Source organism: Martes martes (genome assembly GCF_963455335.1).
Source record: "Martes martes genome assembly, chromosome: 18".
NCBI lineage: Eukaryota > Metazoa > Chordata > Mammalia > Carnivora > Mustelidae > Martes > Martes martes.
Window position 1 is genome coordinate 21,368,211 of NC_137906.1, and position 18,239 is coordinate 21,386,449.

The 18,239-nt window shown below is 48.7% G+C and overlaps 1 protein-coding gene across 2 annotated transcripts in view; it reads right to left on the reverse strand.

Annotated features, from left to right (window-relative positions):
- ITGAL (integrin subunit alpha L) overlaps positions 1–14,923 on the reverse strand; it is a 38,078-nt gene extending 23,155 nt beyond the window's left edge. For both annotated transcript variants that reach the window (XM_080831130.1, XM_080831129.1), the window contains exons 1-11: positions 14,797–14,923; positions 13,631–13,733; positions 12,666–12,760; positions 12,486–12,553; positions 11,154–11,271; positions 10,898–11,028; positions 9,838–9,983; positions 5,056–5,188; positions 4,747–4,897; positions 1,965–2,038; positions 1,746–1,878 (exon numbers count right to left, since the gene is read on the reverse strand). In XM_080831130.1, coding sequence (XP_080687256.1) covers positions 1,746–1,878; positions 1,965–2,038; positions 4,747–4,897; positions 5,056–5,188; positions 9,838–9,983; positions 10,898–11,028; positions 11,154–11,271; positions 12,486–12,553; positions 12,666–12,760; positions 13,631–13,733; positions 14,797–14,851 — 1,207 coding nt within the window. In that variant the 5' untranslated portion in view covers positions 14,852–14,923. The remainder of the gene's footprint in view (positions 1–1,745; positions 1,879–1,964; positions 2,039–4,746; positions 4,898–5,055; positions 5,189–9,837; positions 9,984–10,897; positions 11,029–11,153; positions 11,272–12,485; positions 12,554–12,665; positions 12,761–13,630; positions 13,734–14,796) is intronic.
- Between the last annotated feature and the right edge of the window lie 3,316 nt (positions 14,924–18,239).

Below are 18,239 nucleotides of genomic sequence, written 5' to 3' on the forward strand. Positions count from 1 at the left end.
CTCTGCTCAGCGGGGAGCCTGCTTCCCCCCGCCCCCACCCTGCCTGCCTCTCTGCCTACTTGTGATCTCTCTCTCTCTCTGTCAAATAAATAAAATCTTAAAAAAAAATCTTAAAAATAAATAGAGTACGTAATAAAGATTCCTACTAGCAGGGTTATAGTAAGAATAAAATGAGATAAAATTTGTCAATACATGTCATGCGCTTAGACCAGTGCCTGACACATAATACTCAGTAAAGAATGTCAAAGGGAGAGAGAGAGAGAGTCATGGAGGGCAGCTTTCCTTAGAAGAGTAGATGCAAGATGAATGGCACTAGTTTTCCCAAGGAAATTATGTAATAAAGTCTTTGCTTCTGAGAGTTTATTTTTTTAATTTTTTATAAATCATAGATATATTTTTAAGATTTTATTTATTTATTTGTCAGAGGGACAGAGAGAGAGAGAGTGAGCACAAGCAGGGGGAATGGCAGGCAGAGGAAGTGGGCTCCCTGCCCAGCAGGGAGCCTGATGCGGGGCTCGATCCCAGGACCCTGGGATCATGACCTGAGCTGAACGCAGATGCCCAACCGACTGAACCACCCAGGCGTCTCTGTTCTGTGACTTTAATAAAGATGTGGCCCACCCCTATACACTGGTCATGGATGAGGCAGGTGAGAGGGTTCCTAGGTAGAGCCTGGAAGCAGTCCTATCCCGGGGCTCTTGAAGCCAGTCTCTGCCTTGACACAGGCTGACTACAGGAGCATGAACCAGAAGAGCTATAACCTCTGTGCACAAGTGAGGCCTCTCTGTGCCCGAGACTGGCAACCCCTTGGGTTGACCAGCAGCCCCAGAACTGTGCAGGACAAGCTCACAACGGGGACACCATGAGGCAGAGAGAAGCAACTGCAACTGTGGACTGACCAGGTGCCTTTGCTCTGCCCTTGGCATCTGAAGAACTCTTGAGGTGAATCAACCTTGGAGTTCGTGGGCAATTCTAGAGGAGGAAGCCTCAAGGAGGACCTTCTGGTCCCCCTACTAATGAGGCAGGCTGCTGTAAAAATGGACCCAGAATTTAATTTATGGGTAAGACACAGAGAGGTCGCTAAGTAGGCAAGCTTGAACAAGCTTTGGATGGGACGGTTTGAACAATGCTGGCTGGCACTGGTCTACAAAGTGTGGTCCTTAGCTAACTAGAGGTTCAGGTCGGGGGGAATACTGGCTTGGTGTGTGAAAGTTGGGTAAAGAAGGTGGCTGGGGATACGGGCTCAGGGTTGGCTGGCTGGCAAACTGCTCACAGGCCCCTTGTTCACTCTCTGTAGGAATTAGCTAGCTCTGGGAGGGGCAGTGTCTCTGGGATTCGCAAGGCCTCAAGATGTCCAAGCATCATAAAATGCAGAAAACAAAAACGTGACTACTACACAGCAGAGGAGATATTAAGGGGAAAAGTAAGAACATTATAGCCCTGGGGCACCTGGGTGGCTCAGTGGGTTAAGCCTCTGCCTTTGGCTCAGGTCATGATCTCAGGGTCCTGGGATCGAGCCCCACATCGGGCTCCCTGCTCAGCGGGGAGCCTGCTTCCTCCTCTCTCTGTCTCTGCCTACTTGTGATAAATAAAATCTTAAAAAAAAAAAAAAAGAACATTACAGCCCTATTTAAACTCTGAGTTTGTTCATGCTGGTTGCCTAACTGCATTCATTATGGTTTTGAAAGTTGTTCTGAGTGACCCTGGCCCCTCAGACCAAAAGAAAGCAGCAGAAAAGTACTCACCCAAATAGCCTGATCTCGCTTCCGGCGTCAGTGGCTCATTCCCAACAAAACTATCATCCTGCAGGTCTGCCTTCAGGTCTAGGAAGCCCCCGGCCCAGTCCTTGGCTCCAACCGCCCCCACGACGCCATGGCCCTGCCCAGGGAGGAGACGAGCAGGCTTAGCCTCGTGCCCACAACATCCTTCAGCCCACCTGCCCTTGCTTCAGGCCCGCCACTCACGTGGCTGAGGTCAGCGCTGATCCCGCTGGAGGACAGCTCCATGTTGAAGGATGTCAGGTCCTGTTTGCTGGTGCCTAGGGATGAGGTAAAGAGAGTGGGTGGACCCTCGAGGAAGGACCGAGAGAGAAGCACGGCACTGGCCTTTGGGCCAGGTAGAAACCGCCCGCACGACCGTCGGACTGGGCAGTGACGTGGGCTGAGTTCAGTGTGAACCCGGGCAAACAAGTAGCTCTGTGGTTCTGCTCCCACTCGGGCTTCCCCACCACGTCACCAGATCGGGATGGTTCTACGCTCACAATGCATCTGCGGCCTTCTCTGAAGAGCACGCAGGCCACCACACACGGCCCAGCCATCCTCGCCTTTCGCCTGACAACTGTCCTCGCTTACCCCTTCAGTCCCTGACTTCGTTCTTCCTCTCGTCGTGTCTTTTTTCTGCAGAGCAAGCTGGAGTAATCTTTTGAAAAAATATCTGTCAGACCACATGTTTCCGTTTCTCAAAAACCCTTCATCCCCTGCCGTCGCTCATTAGATCAAAACCCCAGCTGCTTATACGGAACTGGAAGGCCTGGCCTATCTCTCCCACGCTCTCTCCCTGGCTCACCAGCTCCTGTCACGCTGACCTTTTTCTGTTCCCCTGGCTTGCCTGCCCTTCCCCGCCTCTGGGCCCCACTCTGGCTCTTCCCCGACTTCAGCGCTCTTTGCTCACATTCCTCACGTGGCTGTTCGAGTCTCATCTTTCGTGTCTCAGCTCAAATGTCATCTCAGAGTGAATTCTACCTCCGTTAAAAAATAAAGCATCTAGAAAGGCCTTCTTTGAAAAGCCCATCTAACGTGGCTTCCCCCAGCGAAATCTTTCTATCCAGTTTATTAATTTCCTTTACAGCACCTATCATCATCTCTAATTACCCTGTTCTTTTGTTTTCTGCCTTTCTTTGTCCAACCTGAATATGAGCCCCATGTTGACAATATCCCTGAGTGGGGTTTTTTTTTGATTTTATTTATTTATTTGATGGAGAGATAGCACAAGTAAGCAGAGCATCAGACAGAGGGAGAGGGAGAAGCAGGCTCTCCACTGAGCAGGGAACCCGATGCGGGGCTCCATCCCAGGGATCATGACCTGAGCTGAAGGCAGCCGCCCAACTGACTGAGCTGCCCAGGTGCCCCTGAATGTCTTATTCACAGTGCCTGGTTAGTACAAGCCTGAATTAATAAAATGCAAATCATCCCACCAGCCTTGGAAGGCTTCTGAGAGCAAGGAATTAAATGATATAGAAAAAATGCCTGTTACCTTACAAAGCTTTCAAGAAACACAGCAATTACCATGATTTTGTTCGTTGTTCGTTCACTGCATAAATAATACTGCACATATTTAATGCAATGTAAGCTTCAGGGGCTCTGAGAGGGAACATACAGCCCTTAACAGAGGCACCCGGAAAGAAGCCCCCAACCTAGACTTGGGTTCCACAGAGAACTTATCAGAGGAAGTGGCATCGAAGATACAATCTGAAGCATGAGTCAGGGCAGGTCAGGATAGACGATCAGAGCCAGAGATAACCAGCTCTGCGATTTACAGAGGGCCTGCCAGGTGCCAAGCACTCTGCTAAGCGGGGGTTGGGGCTTGAATTGTGTTGTCTAAAAAAAAAAAAGTTATTTTCACGACCTAAGCCCTAGTACTTGAGAATATGACCTTGTTTGGAAATAGGGTCTTTACAGTGCAGTCGAGTTAAAATGAGGTCACTGGGGTAGGCCTCGATCCAACAGGATCCAATATTTTATAGTGTCCCTATGAAAGAGGGAAGTGTGGACACAGAGAGACAGACACCCACAGAGAGAAGAGGACGTGAGGACAGACATGCAGGGACTTGTAGACACGCAGATGACAGAAGTGATGCAGCCACAAGCCAAGGGATGCCAGGGACTGCTGCGGACGCCAGAAGTTAGAAGAGGCAAGAAGTGTTCCCCCTCCGAGACCCGTCAGAAAGAGCCTGCCCCCGCCCACCCCCTGACCTCCAACTTCTGGCCTCCCGAAGTACAAGACAATAAATTCCTATTGCTTTAAGCTGCTAGGTTTTTGGCACTTTGTTACAGCAGCCCTAGGAAACTAATACAAGAGTCAAACCTCCCAAAGCTGTGAGATTGGTATTATTAGCCCCAGTTAGTGGAGAACTCAGCAAGCCTCAGAGAGAGAAAGTAACCTGGCTGAGGTCACACAGCACAGGCAGAGTGGCTTCCTGAGCGGTCTGCCCAGTCCCACTATATACACCACTTGCTTCTTCAACTGAACCAAACACAAAGCCCGTGTCCTAGTACAGGGGCCTTCCCAGAGGGAATCCCGTAGCTTTCAGCAGACCGCGACTGCAGTCCAAACCTTCTCTTATTGCAGACCAAGAGGGCCTGTGGGCTCCCTGCACTTGGTCCCCAGCCCACTAGTCCGCCTTAAGTAAGCGGAGACAAGGGAAAATGAGGGAGCCGAGTCGGGGTGGGAAGGGTGGGAAATTCTACTTCTTCCAACAGCAAGCTAGAGGTCAGTTCTGGGCCTCACCAGGGCCCCAGCTGAGTTTTATGAGGAAGATGGAATTTCAGGGGGAAACAGAGACTGCTCCTCAAGGGGCCCTCCCCCATATTGCCCCCTGAGGCCCTTTTCCAGGAGAGCCCTTCTCACAGCCTCAGACACTCTGTAAGCTCCCATTACCATCTCCCAGCCTGTCGCTAGTCTGATTGTCCCAGAATAACTTCCGTAAGGGACTTCCCTGCTCTCTCTCCCCCTGAGTTTGCCACTCACCCTCAATGACATAGATCTTCTTTTGCAGCTCAGTGAACAGATCTTTAAGCTTCTCAAACTTGTCAAGGATCTTTACAAAATCCTTTGCCGGTTTTGAGGCAAATTCATGGAGCCTTTCCTGACTTTCCTTGGTGGCAAAATGCTTCCCGATCTGTGAGAGAGTGAAGACTGGAGAGTTGGTGTCCCCAGATTCGCTAATAAGGCCCTGCCCCCCACCCCCCCACCCCCGCCCCCAGGAGAAAGGGGAGTGGGGATCGGGAACAGGAGAGGCAGGATAGGACTTGGGAAGCGGCCAGCACCCGGCCATACCCCGATGATATAGCGGGTGATGTCTTTGGCTGAGTCAATGTTGGCGTGGTCAGTGGCTTCCCCATCAGTGATGATGATAAGCACTTTGGTGGCATCTGGCCGGGCCCCCAGGTCTTGCCGGAACACCTCTGTCCTGTGTCCCGGAAGAGGTATATGTGAAAGACTCCCCCACATCATGAGGGCTCCCCCCACTCACTCAGCTCATTAAGTCACTGTCCTGTTGGTTATGCAAAAGCCCTTCTCCCATCCCCCAGGCAGGCAGGTGTTCCCAGACTTCCAAGTTCTCTTTTGAACTTCCTACCTCACCCCGGCTACCACCCCCCTCCTTCCAGACCAGTAGTCTTCGATGGAACTCTGGGTTGCCAGAGGTTGTCCTGGAGCCCATGGGCAGTGACTGGGAGGCTTTGTAAGGAGAGACCCTGGGCTTCCTACTCTCCAGTTCAACCACACAACAACTACCCTTTTATTGGGTAGACATGTTGGGGATCCAGGTGCAATTTCAATACGGAAAACGGGCTCCACGGCTAGAGAAAACTGGGAAGTCATGCTTCCAGAATGAGCTCATCTGGCAACGCCCCACCATCGATGGCCAGGCTCCCTGTAGGTGTCTCTGCTACAGCAAGTCTCCCAGGGAATGGAAGTCACCTGCTTCGTTTCAGTTTTCCCCAGATCATGAGTTCCCCCAGGGGAGGAACATGTCTGATTTGCTCCTGTGTCTCTGGGTCCTGACACAGGGCAGGTGCTCAGGGCATATGACATAAAAAGGAGAAGGGAGTCCTGAACACAGGACAGGCCCATGATCCAAAGTCGCACCTGCCCACGGCTTCCTTCTGGAGCAAGACAAGGTGCTCACAGTTTCTGTTGGGATAGCAGCTCTCCCTGTGCCATCTGATCCTTCCTTCCCCACCCCACAGCTCACTAGAGATGGACAATTAATCCAAGAGCAGCCAGTCTACACAGACTACAGCCCTTGACTTATGACATGACCTGACTTGGGAGCAGAAGCTGAAAGTCACACAGCGGGGGGTTGGGGGGTGGGGAGTGGCAGGTGGAGAAGCTCTGATGGGGCAGAGCCAAGGCCTCTGTTCCATCTTGGGGGCAAATGGTTTCCCCAGCCTCCGTCCACACGGATACGGCCTCTCATGGCTCCTGCTCATGGATTTCCACCCTGGTTTAAACCGCCATCACCTCTCCTCTCTATTTTTCAATAGCCTGCTGCCTGGCCTTCCTGCTCCACCCCCGCCCCCTCCACAGCTTAACAGCCCTGCAACCAGAGGGATACTTCTTTAAAAATACATATTTTAGGGGCGCCTGGGTGGCTCAGTGGGTTAAGCCTCTGCCTTCGGCTCAGGTCATGATCTCAGGATCCTGGCATCGAACCCTGCCATCAGGCTCTCTGCTCAGCGGGGAGCCTGCTTCCTCCTCTCTCTCTCTGCCTGCCTCTCTGCCTACTTGTGATCTCTCTCTGTCAAATAAATAAATAAAAATATAATATATATATATTAAAAAAAAACTTCCATCTTCTACTATATTATCTAATTTACACACTGATCCTATCTATTGCATTTCTCTCCCCTAATATAATGTTAAACCGTCAAGAGAGTAGAGATTTTTGTTTCATTCTCTGCTATATTCCCAGAACCCAGAACATGGCAAACAACAACCCACAGGCCAAAGCCAGCCCACAGCTTGCTTCTGTGTATGGCCCATGAGCTAAAAATGGTATTTACATTTCTGGGATCCCAGAATCCATGTCTCTGCCATGTGACTTGATGCCTAAGGCAGAGCTGAGTGGACCTGTAGACACCCAGCCTCGGCCAATCAGATTTTCTCTCCTGGAAGCTGGAATTCAGGTTGTTCACCTGGACCAAGGAGCCGAGGCCGTCATTTTTTTTTTTCCGGTGGACATGGCTTGCTATGTACCCACCAAAGCTGTCTACAGAGAGAAGAATGAAGTGGACATGGCAGGTCAAGTGAGCCTCAGAAGAAAAAGGCTGGGAATACTTCTGTAGAGCCTTGAAAAGATTCATCCCATGCATATTGAACTTATGCAAATCCAGCTGTACATGCTTGGCGAAGAAATAAGAATCAGAAAAATAAGTGTCATGGCCCGGGAAATCCTTCCTGCTCTTTGACTCAATTTTCATGTATGCCCAGGGGCAGTATGAGAAGGAAAGATACACTTCTCTTATTTCCCAAATCGTTTTCAGGTTCCCTCGCCACTTTAATGTGTAAAGATAGGTATTTCTATTTTTAAAATTGTTGTTACTATTATTATTATTATTATTATTATTTTAAGTAGGCTCCTTGCCCAGCACGGAGCCCAGAGTGGGGCTTGGAGACCTGAGCTGAGATCAAGAGTCAGACACTTAACCTACTGAGCCACCCAGGTGCCCCATAGGTTTTTTTTTTTTTTTTTTAAAGATTTTATTTATTTATTTGACAGAGAGAGATCACAAGTAGGCAGAGAGGCAGGCAGAGAGAGTGAGAGGGAAGCAGGCTCCCCACTGAGCAGAGAGCCCGATGTGGAACCCGATCCCAGGACCCTGAGATCATGACCCGAGCCGAAGGCAGTGGCCCAACCCACTGAGTCACCCAGGCGCCCTGCCCCATAGGTATTTTTAAAAAATATATAATACGGGCTCCTGGAAGTTGTAGTTCAGACCACTGGCACTGCTGTAGCTTGACGCTGGCCTCCGTCTGTGACACATGCCACTGTGGGGCTCAAGAACAGCCCATGGACAAATCCTATGAAGAGGTGGGGATTAGGGTCATACGGCAGGTGTGACCGTGTTTGGATTTCCAACAGCCACTCTGCTGGACTCTCATGGAAGATAGGCCCAGAGTGTAGTATTTTTCAGTGACCGTGATGACAGAAGCCCACTGCAAATATGATCACTCTGAGGCCATGGGATCCTCCAGCTGGGATTTCCAGAATTCCTTTGAAGGGAGAAACTGGAACAAAAATCCCCAGATTCCTGGCATCCACCCAGATGCCTGGGTGGCTCAGTTGGTTAAGCGGCTGCCTTCGGCTCAGGTCATGATCCCAGTGTCCTGGGATTGAGTCCCACATCGGGCGCCTTGCTCAGCAGGAAGCCTGCTTCTCCCTCTGCCTCTGTCTGCCTCTCTGTCTGCCTGTGTTCACTCTCTCTGACAAATAAATAAATAAAATCTTTAAAAAAAAATCCCCAGATTCTAAGACACTACAGGAAGATTCACCTGGAGACAGAGGGTCTATGAGTGTCAGGAATGTGCAAAATCCTTCAGGGCAAAAAGGCAGTCTAACCTTGCACAAGAGAATCCACACTAGTCTGAAGCCTTTTGAGTGTATGGGGAAACAGCTTCAGGGCCAAGGGCAATCTTGTTACACATCAGCGAATACACACAGGAGAGAAGCCAAGCAGTGCAAGGAGTGCTAGAAAAACTCTAGTCAACGAGGAAGTCTGGCCATTAGTGAGAGAACCCACGCTGGACAGAAACCCTATGAGTAGGCTATTTGTCAGAGAAGCTTCAGGAATCAAACCGTGCTGTTCATAGAAGAGTCCATAGTGGTGAAAAGCCCTATAGATATGGCCAGGGTGGAAAAGCCTTCAGTCAGAAAGGAAGGTGAATTGGTCACATCAGAGTCCACACAGGCCTGAAACTCTATGCCTGTACGAAGCATAAAGAGAGTTTCCACACCAGGGAGCATCTGTCTCCTGCGAGGCAAAATCCACACAAGAGAGACACCCCAGCGGTGTGTCCCATGTGGGAAAAGCTTCACTCAGAGAGGGAGTTTGGCTATGCACCAGCAAAGCTGCTCAAAAGACTCACTCTTCGACCACTCTCTTCAAAGGAGGTTCTCTTTAAGAATGAAAAGTACAAAATCCTCAGATCAAGCAACCTATCCAATTCTACAGAATGAATGGAGACTCTTTCAGAAAGACCATCCTTGAGTTGGGCAAACTGATTTTTCTCCTTTCCCCCAAATGAGTATGAAAAGTAAATGTCTTGTTTATAATCATTAACCAAAAAAAAAAAAAAATCAAATAAAATATACAAAATGGCCCTTCAGCACAGTCCAACTGCATTCATCCAGGCCTCAATTGAAACACAGCCACCTGGTCTACCTCCGGCGGGGGGAGACCTTCTAGAGTAGATTTAGGAAATCAGGATATGCTAACTTCCAATGAGGGACTCGAGTATATAGAATTTTATGAATAATTCAAGGAATTCCTCAAGGAGAATTTTCACTAGCAGAGATTTTTGTTCACCCGATGACTTCCAAAGCTGATCCCCAACTCATATGTGACCCAACCATGGCTGTCATGTTCACGATCACTTTCCAAGTTCTTAGCACTAGATCCTCGTGAGGTTTGGCATTACTCCCTGTCCCAAAGGCTCATGATCTACCCCTGCATCCTCCCAAGAATTGCCCTTGGGGATTTAGTTAGTATGAAGTAGATTCCTGGACTAGGGGATCCTGGGAGACTCAGTCAGTTAAGCATCAGGTCATGATCCCAGGGTTCTGGGATTGAGTCCCACAATCAGGCTCCCTGCCCAGTGGGAAGCCTGCTTCTCCCCACGCCCCCTGCCCATCCCCCTGCTCATGCTTTCTCCCTCTCTTAAGTAAATAAATAAAATCCTTTTAAAAAATGAAAGAACCTGGACTAAAATTGCTCCACTTGAATTCCTACAATAGCCTGCCCCTTGCTAAGCCCATCTGTTGAGTTCCTGTACCCTGCAACCTGAAGGGGTCAGTGCAACTGACATGTGGGCTGTCTCCCACAAATGGGGACTCACGCGACATAGTTGATGGCACCAAAGGTGTTGGTCAGTTGGCGCATGTGTTCTACTTTACCCAGCAGAACATCAGGGTTCTTTGTCTTAACATAATCCAAGAAATTAAATTCTGTTTTGTGGTCCGTGGAAAACTGAACGGCAGCAAACTAGAAAAAGAATGAAGAAATGAAATATCACTTCATATCCCTTCCTATTTGTCTGCTCCAGTCTATTTCTTTTTTTTTTTAACTTCTTAAAAAGATTTTATTTATTTATTTGACAGGCAGAGATCACAAGTAGGCAGAGAGGCAGGCAGAAACAGAGAGAGAGGGAAGCAGGCTGCCTGCTGAGCAGACAGCCCGACAGGGGGCTCAATCCCAGGACCCGGAGATCATGACCTGAGCCAAAGGCAGAGGCTTAACCCACTGAGCCACCCAGGAGCCCCTCACTTTATTTTTAAGTAATCTCTTTAGGACCTGGGTAACCCAACCCAACGCAAACCAACCCACATCCCTGCCTCAGAGCATTCTTTTGAAAATGAAGTGATATATATACAAACACAGAAATAAAGTTAAATAAACCCCTGATCCCTTATGTTCAGCAGTGCCATCTGCTGAACTCCTATCCTCTGGGGATGGTTCTGCTGAGGGACCCCGCTAAGCTGGATACAGCTGGTCGGGCCACACATGCCGCTCAGCTGAGGCTAGGCCAGTGAGGATCTATTCTCCAAGAGTTTGAAATCTGCAAAGGGAGGGCTTGGTGGAGAGGACGAGAAACCCTCCCGAAACTTTAACTTGTGAGCTTAGGAGCTTTCCACAGGCCCATGTGATCCAAAGAAGCTGAGGGAGTCAGTGTGTGGAGAGAAAAGAGGGAAGCAAAAGCCAAAAAGAAACAGAAATGAGAACTAACGAGAATCCCAGACGCTTTCTACTTCCTAGTTTCTTGTCTCTTCCAGAGGTCCAGTCCAGCTACGCCTTTAGGTTCTGAAGACACCTCACAGTAAATTTTTTCTTTTATGCCTTACGTTAGCTCAAGCAGGCATCTATTGCCTATGATCAGGAGAACTAATTAATATATTTACCTGGTAGGAAGAGTTGCTGAGTTTCTTCATCACATCCTTCATGAAGTCCACAATTTTCTGAAATTCATCTGTCTGCAAGCTCATTGAACCATCAAACAGGAATACCAAGTCCACGTTGCCCTTTATACATTCTAGAGAAGCCAGACACAAAGGGACTTGGTGAAGTGTCTCCATGGGTTGACGGGCCCATGATGTTTCCCTTATATGGGCAGCTACGTGGGAGAGATTTTTATCCACTGGATCCCCAGCTCCTTACCCTGATAACCAGGGCGCCCTTGCAGCACAGGACCCTTCAGATTCTGGTGGAAAATGTAACACAAGCCACTTAGGTAGACATTCTGGTCGCACGTCCGAGATAGCCCAGGATCACATGCCTGAAGGAAGCAAAGTTTCAAAAAGGGGGGTGGGGTGGGTCTTCCTCCTCTGTGTCTTTGGGGCCCCCTCAGCCAAGAACAAGAACCTTCAGAGTCACCATCCTCTGACCTCACTCCCTACAACCAACTAGTGACCAAGGCAAGGTAATTCTGCCTCCAGGTCTTATAGCTGCCTCTCCATCCCTACTACCAAAGGTGTGTGCCAGGGGAGGCTCACTGCCTACAGGATAGAGTCTAAGCTCCTGAGCTGGGCATTCATGCTGTTTACAGTTGGGCCCTCTCCTACATTTCCAGGCCTATCCCCTTCCATTCCCAATCACATCTTGTTTTTAAGGCAAATCACCCACTATTCCCAGAATATACAATATTATTTCTTTCATTTATGACCATCTTTCCTTCCAGACTGCAATTTCTCAAAAGTCCGGGCTCATGTTATCTTTATCACTCACTTGTCTGACCCCGTAGGAGCCTAGCACGTTGGCTGGCATGTAAAAGTAGCTAAGTAAACAAGTCTCAGTCAATACTAGCTAAATGCTTCACTCAGCCACATACACCTGTGTCAGAAGATGCTGTTGGGATGAACTGTAAAGACCAGCGGGCTTGGAACCAAAGGGGAATTTGATTCACATCCTGGCTCTACCTCTTTAAAACCATGTGATCTTGGTCAAGCCTCTTAAGCCCTTGGGTCTTGTTTCCTTTTGTGTAAAATGTGTATAAGGATCCCTGATCCTTCCCGAGTGTACTGAAGGTTAAAAAAGAGAACTTCAGGCATTTGTGCATCACTTCCCAATTTCTGGGCATATTATGCAGACTAGTGTTTATTTAATGTTTTATTTACTTCAAATTTATTTTTTATTTAAATCTTAGCCTTATCTCAAGAAATACGATCCAAGACATCATTTATTTGATGTGTTGTATATTTTTCCCAACAAACTATTAAATAAAAATATAATTATAAAATGTGAAAAGTCTGTGTGCCACCAAAATTCATCTCTGTATGTCAATGGCCACCGTTCATATTTGGAAAAAAAAAAACGACATACATAAGATCTCAAAAATAGCTGGCTCATACTTGGGTTTTTAATAGATGCTGATTGAATCAGTATTTCTCTGATGCCTATAATCTTCTATAGGATCTTTACTCAACTTTTCCTTCCTTCTTTTCATCTGTCTTTCTTAGCATTGACTGGTATCATACTACACAAAATTCTTACCAAAAGCTTTCCGCTTGTGAAGTCTGTTGCCAAGGTCATTCCCAAGTACTTGGAGGTATAGCTGGAACCTGTAGGCAGTGGGAGATGGGTCTGGAGGAGCTTAGGTAATCCAGGTGTGGTGGGATCAGCCTCAACTTCACTGGGACACCATTCCTCCCAGGCCCCTCACCAGTTACTCACCACTCAGGCTTACTGGTAGGCAGTGGCCAGGGTCTGGATGGCACTGATAGAGGTTTCCTGTGCTGTTCCCCTCACCTGGAGCTCCCACGACAACCCTGATGAGAAATCTCACTGGTGAGATGGGAATTGTCCCGTCTTCACCCACCCACTCCTACCCATTAGGGGTTTCAGATCCACAAATATCTCAGAACAATGCAGCCAGTACCTTTCAGGGAGGCTCCTCAGCCCCTACCTCTTCCCTATTGAATACATCAAACTTCTAGAAAGTTAAGACTCTTTTCCATTCATAGTCTAGAAAAACTGAGGTCTGGAGCCTGATGTGCCAGAAGGTCAAATTATGAGTTCATTCAATGAGTCATCAATTCAAAAGTCATTTATGGGGGGCGCCTGGGTGGCTTAGCCCGTTAAGTGGTTAAGCATTTGCCTTCAGCTCAGGTCATGGTCCCAGGGTCCTGGGTCAAGCCCTGCGTTGGGCTCCTTGCTCATTGGGGAGTCTGCTTCTCCCTCTCCCTCTGCCCCTCCTCTCGCCAGTGATCTCACTGTCTCTCTCAAATAAATACGTAAAATCTTTCTAAAAAATCATTTATGTCGTATCTACTACTTGCTAGGCTGGGGCATGTACTAGGGATGAGGGAGAAAAAGAAAGACACAAAATCCCCGCCATCAAGGCGCTCTCTGTCTAGTCAGAGCCCCCATGGGGAATCTGGAAGTGTTGCGAAGCCTTTTAGGGGCTGTTATATCTCCCCTTTTATCAGGCACTTGTGTGGGAATTTAACGACAGACGGTCCTCGTCCTTGTATCGGAGGGCCTCGCTCCTGTTTCTGAGAAATCCCACCGTGACTCTTCCACACAGGAAGACCCTGGGGCCCTACCAGTTCCCCGGATCTGGCCCACCCCGGGTGCTGGTGTCCTGGTCCCCTGTCCTGGCTCTGCGGGGCCAGGGAGGGCCTGGGGCCACAGCTCACCCGTCTCCAACCTGCAGGACTCGGTACCCGAAATGCCTCCCGGCGTGTGGGAAGGAGAAGTTTTGCACGTGCCGCACTTCCAGGTTGTAGCCGGAGGCCCTGGCTGAGGGAGACCAGGGGGTGCGGTCAGCCACTTCCGGCTGGTCAGTCCCCCGCACGTGCCCCCAGAGCCGCGAGCGCTGATTGGCCGTCGCCCACGTGCCGCCAGGGGGCGGCCCACCCATGAAGACCCGGCTCCTTCCTCCCGGGTGCTCAAGCCACGAGCTCTGGAGGCAGAGCCGGACCTTCCCCCTTGGGCTTCCCCTTTCAGGAACTTGACTCCGGGGGAGAAATCTGGAAGCAGCGACGCCTTTACCACCCAGAGCCCGCTTGACCTCCCAGCAAAGAAGGAAGGATGAGGAGGCGGAGGTCCGTGAGACAGAGGCAGATGGAAGGGGCCCCTCAGGCGATGGGGTTGCCCCCTGGCAGGGTGCATCTCCCTACACACCCACTTCTCCTTTGGGCCTGAGACCCGAGATATTAGCCTCAGGCTTCTGCCACAGACTCGCGGTTTCAGGATCCCCAATCTCTGTGGAACTGCTTCTCATCTAATGCTCCCTTACTGCCCACGCCACCATGCACCAGTCTCTTCCTTCCATCAGCTCTCAGATTCCCCCATGTCAGACCCCACCTGAAGCAGCCTAAGCATCCTCTACAGGTCCCCAACTGTCCCTTTGGGCTCTGCTTTCCTTCCAGGCATCGGGCTTCTTTCCGCGGCATCCTGGGATGGCAGAGAAGCTGCCCCGCCATTTGTTCCATCAAACAGACTGAGGCGCAGAAAGGGGAAAGGGCTGAGATGGTGGTCCACCGTCGTACCCCGAGCAGGACCAGACCCCAGCGACAGCTGCAGGTACCCATTAGCCATCTGCCTCCTTTTAAGACACCACTCCGCTTCTCTGTTGCCACCTGTGTCTCCCTTCTCTGTCTCCCCCCAGAATGTGCCTCAACTTTGGACTCTTGACTTTCTTTCCTTTCCCCCATCCCTCCAAGATTCCTGAGTCTCACCGTCACCTATGGCCCATCCCACCCCACCGCAGCTGCTCATTTACTCCAGTTCCACAAAGCCCTGCTGTTTCTGGCCACATATACATGTCCCTTCCCTTCCCGGCCCCTTTCCCCTTGCCTACCAAAGAGAAAAGGTCCGCACAGCAGTAGCCTCATGACGGTGGCGCGGGAGTCCATCTTTCCAGCGGCTGAAGGGACCTAATCCAACACTCCAGTTTCAGAGAGTCCTGGGGATTTGCTGGCAACCCAGACAGGGTGAAAGAAGGAAATGATAATGCCCCAGGGCCTCTTACAGTGGGACTTTCTCACACAGGCCACAGGCTGGTGACACTGGGTGGGGGTGAGCCTGCAGGGGTTGTGAAACCACATGGGTTGAGAGGAAGTATAAGCAGGTTAGAGACACTTCCTGTGCCCGCCTGAGTTTTCACAGCATCCAGGAGCAGACAACACAGTAGGTAGATGTCTGCTTGTCCTGCCCAGGAGCTGCTGATGCCTTGTCTTTCACCACCACACAAACTGAAGACTCTATAAAGCTCAGCAGAAGACTCGTCGAAGAAGCTGTGGTACAATCATAAATGAATGCCACCAAAAAAGGGGGGGGGGCGCCTGGGTGGCTCAGTGGGTTAAGGCCTCTGCCTTTGGCTCAGGTCGTGATCTCAGGGTCCTGGGATCGAGTCCCGCACTGGGCTCTCTGCTCAGTGGGGAGCCTGCTTCCTCCTCTCTCTCTGCCTGCCTCTCTGCCTACTTGTGATCTTTCTTTGTGTGTCAAATAAATAAATAAAATCTTTTAAAAAAATGAGAGTGAAAGGAAGAAAAAATATATAAGGTAGGAAAAGGGAAGAATGACATAGTTTTCTTTTGACATTGAAGGATGCCCGTAATACACCGACAAAGGAAAAAGAGCAAGTTACAGATGGTACATTTACTAACTTATTTCTATTCGAAAAAAAAGAAAAAGAATATCCACAGAAAGGGAGAAAATATTTGCAAATCCTATATCTGCTATGGGACTTGTATCTAGAATATACAAAGAACTCTCGTAACTCAATAGTAAAAAGACAAATGACCCAGCGTTTCAAATGGGCAAAGAATTTAAATACACATTTTCCCCGAGGATGATATATAAGATTTTATTTTATTTATTTTAGAGAGAGAGCGAGCCCGCAAGTTGGGGGAGGGGCTGAGGGACAAGCAGACTCTCCACTGAGTGCGGAGCCTGACATGGGGCTCAGCACAGAGCTCCTCTATCCCAGGGACACTGAGATCATGACCTAAGCAAAAACCAAGAGTCGGATGCTTAGCTGACTGAGCTGCCCAGGTGCCCCTGGGTGGTGATAGGTAGGTAAACAGGATGAAAAGATAAACAGCCACTCACAGAGAAAAGATGTTCTGTATCATCAGTCCTTAGGGAAATGCAAATTAAAACCAAAATAAGATACTACATAGCTAGAATAAGAAAGAAAGAAAAGAACACAGATCGATGAGGGTGTAGAGAAATTGGAGCCCCTGTACGTTGCCGGAGGGATGTAAAATGGTGCTGCTGCTGTGGGAAATGGTCTGACAGTTTCTCAAAAAAAGTTAAACATAGAGTTACCGTACAACCTAGCAATTCTAAAAGAATGGAAAATGGATGTTCGTACAAAAATGTATCCGTGAATACTCATAGCAGCCTTATTCCTATTAGCCCCAAATTGGAAACAATGCAAATGTCTATCAACCGATGAACAGATCAAGAAAACGGGCTCTAGGGGCACCTGGGTGGCTCAGTGGGTTAAAGCCCTGAGATCTGAGATCAGTGGGTTAGGCCTCTGCCTTTGGCAGGTCATGATCCCAGAGTCCTGGGATCGAGCCCCGAATCCGGCTCCCTGCTCAGCTGGGAGCCTCCTTCCCCCTCTCTCTTTGTCTGCCTCTCTGCCTACTTGTGATCTCTGTCTGTCAAATAAATAAATAAAATCTTTAAAAAAAATAGATTAATGGTTGCCAAGATGGGTGGGGGGAGTGGGGAATGAGGAATGACTGCTAATGGGTATAAGGTTCCTTTTTGGGGCGGTGAAATGTTCTGTAATTAGTGGTGATGATTGTGCAACTTTATGAATATATTAAAAACCACTGAATGGGGCGCCTGGCTGGCTCAGTCGGAAGAGCATATGACTCTTGATCTTGGGTTTGTGATTTTGAGCCCCATGTGGGGGGTAGAGATTACTTAAAATTTTTTTTAAAAAATCTTTAAAAACCACTGAATGGTACACTTATTTTAAAATGGCAAAGTTTGGGGCACCTGGGTGGCTCAGTCAGTTGAGCGGCTGCCTTCAGCTCAGGTCATGATCTCAGGGTCCTGGGATTGAGCCCCGCATCAGGCTCTCCACTCAGTGGTGAGTCCGCTTCTTCCTCTGCCTCTGTGATCTCTCTTGCTTTCGCTCTCTCTAATAAATAAATAAATAAAATCTTTAAAATGGCAAAGTTTATGGTATGTGAATTCTATCTTAAGGGGAGCCTGGGTGGCTCAGTGGGTTAAGCCTCCGCCTTCGACTCAGGTCATGATCTCAGTGTCCTGGGATCAAGCTCCGCATCAGGCTCTCTGCTCAGTGGGGAGCCTGCTTCCTCCCTCTCTCTCTGCCTGCCTCTCTGCCTACTTTTAGGCTGTCTGTTAAATAAATAAATAAAATCTTTGAAAAAAAAAGAAAGAAAGAAAAAAAATCAAAAAGGAAGTGGCTCAGTCCCTTAGGCATCCGAAGCTTGGTCTGGGCTCAGGTCTTGATCTCAAGGTTGTGAGTTCAAGCCCCACGCTGGCCTCCACACTGGGTATGGAACCTACTTAAAAAAAAGAAAGAAAAAAAAAGAAAAGAATAATAGGAGTTGAAATTGTGTGTGTGTGTGTGTGTGTGTGTGTGTGTGTGTGTGTGCTTGTGTGTGTAAAATCCGAAAGGACACACAACCCAACTCCGAACAGTGGTTACTTCTAAAAGAATAAGGTTTTCATGTTTCTGTATTGTCTGAAATTTTTTTTACAATGAGGATGTATAACTTATGTAATTTTAGAAAATAGAAATAATTAAAAACACAACAGAATAGAGGAACTTGTATTTGTTTCTGGGAAAGTGGGAAGGCCCTTCAGATTCTCCCCATGTTGTGAGGAAATCCTGTCTAGCTTGCAAGGCCCCTTCCCGTGTCATGGCCCATGGGCTGTTTTTGCAGACACATTATCTTTCATCTGCTGGTAGGCAGCTGCAATGTGAGAAGTTGCCTCCTGATACTTAGATAGTATCAGGTAGTCTTTTTCAAATTCAGCTAAAATCAGATAATTCAGGCTGACTCCTTTGATCCTCTGTATGGCAGTTACGGTTTGTATCTAATCAAATTCTCTTGTGCCCTTCTGAAATTACAAAAAAAGAATACACATTTAAAAATTCAGACACAGGGGCGCCTGGGTGGCTCAGTGGGTTAAAGCCTCTGCCTTTGGCTCAGGTTGTGATCCCAGGGTCCTGGGATCGAGCCCCACATCAGGCTCTCTGCTCAGTGGGGAGCCTGCTTCTCTCTCTCTGCCTGCCTCTCTGCCTATTTGTGA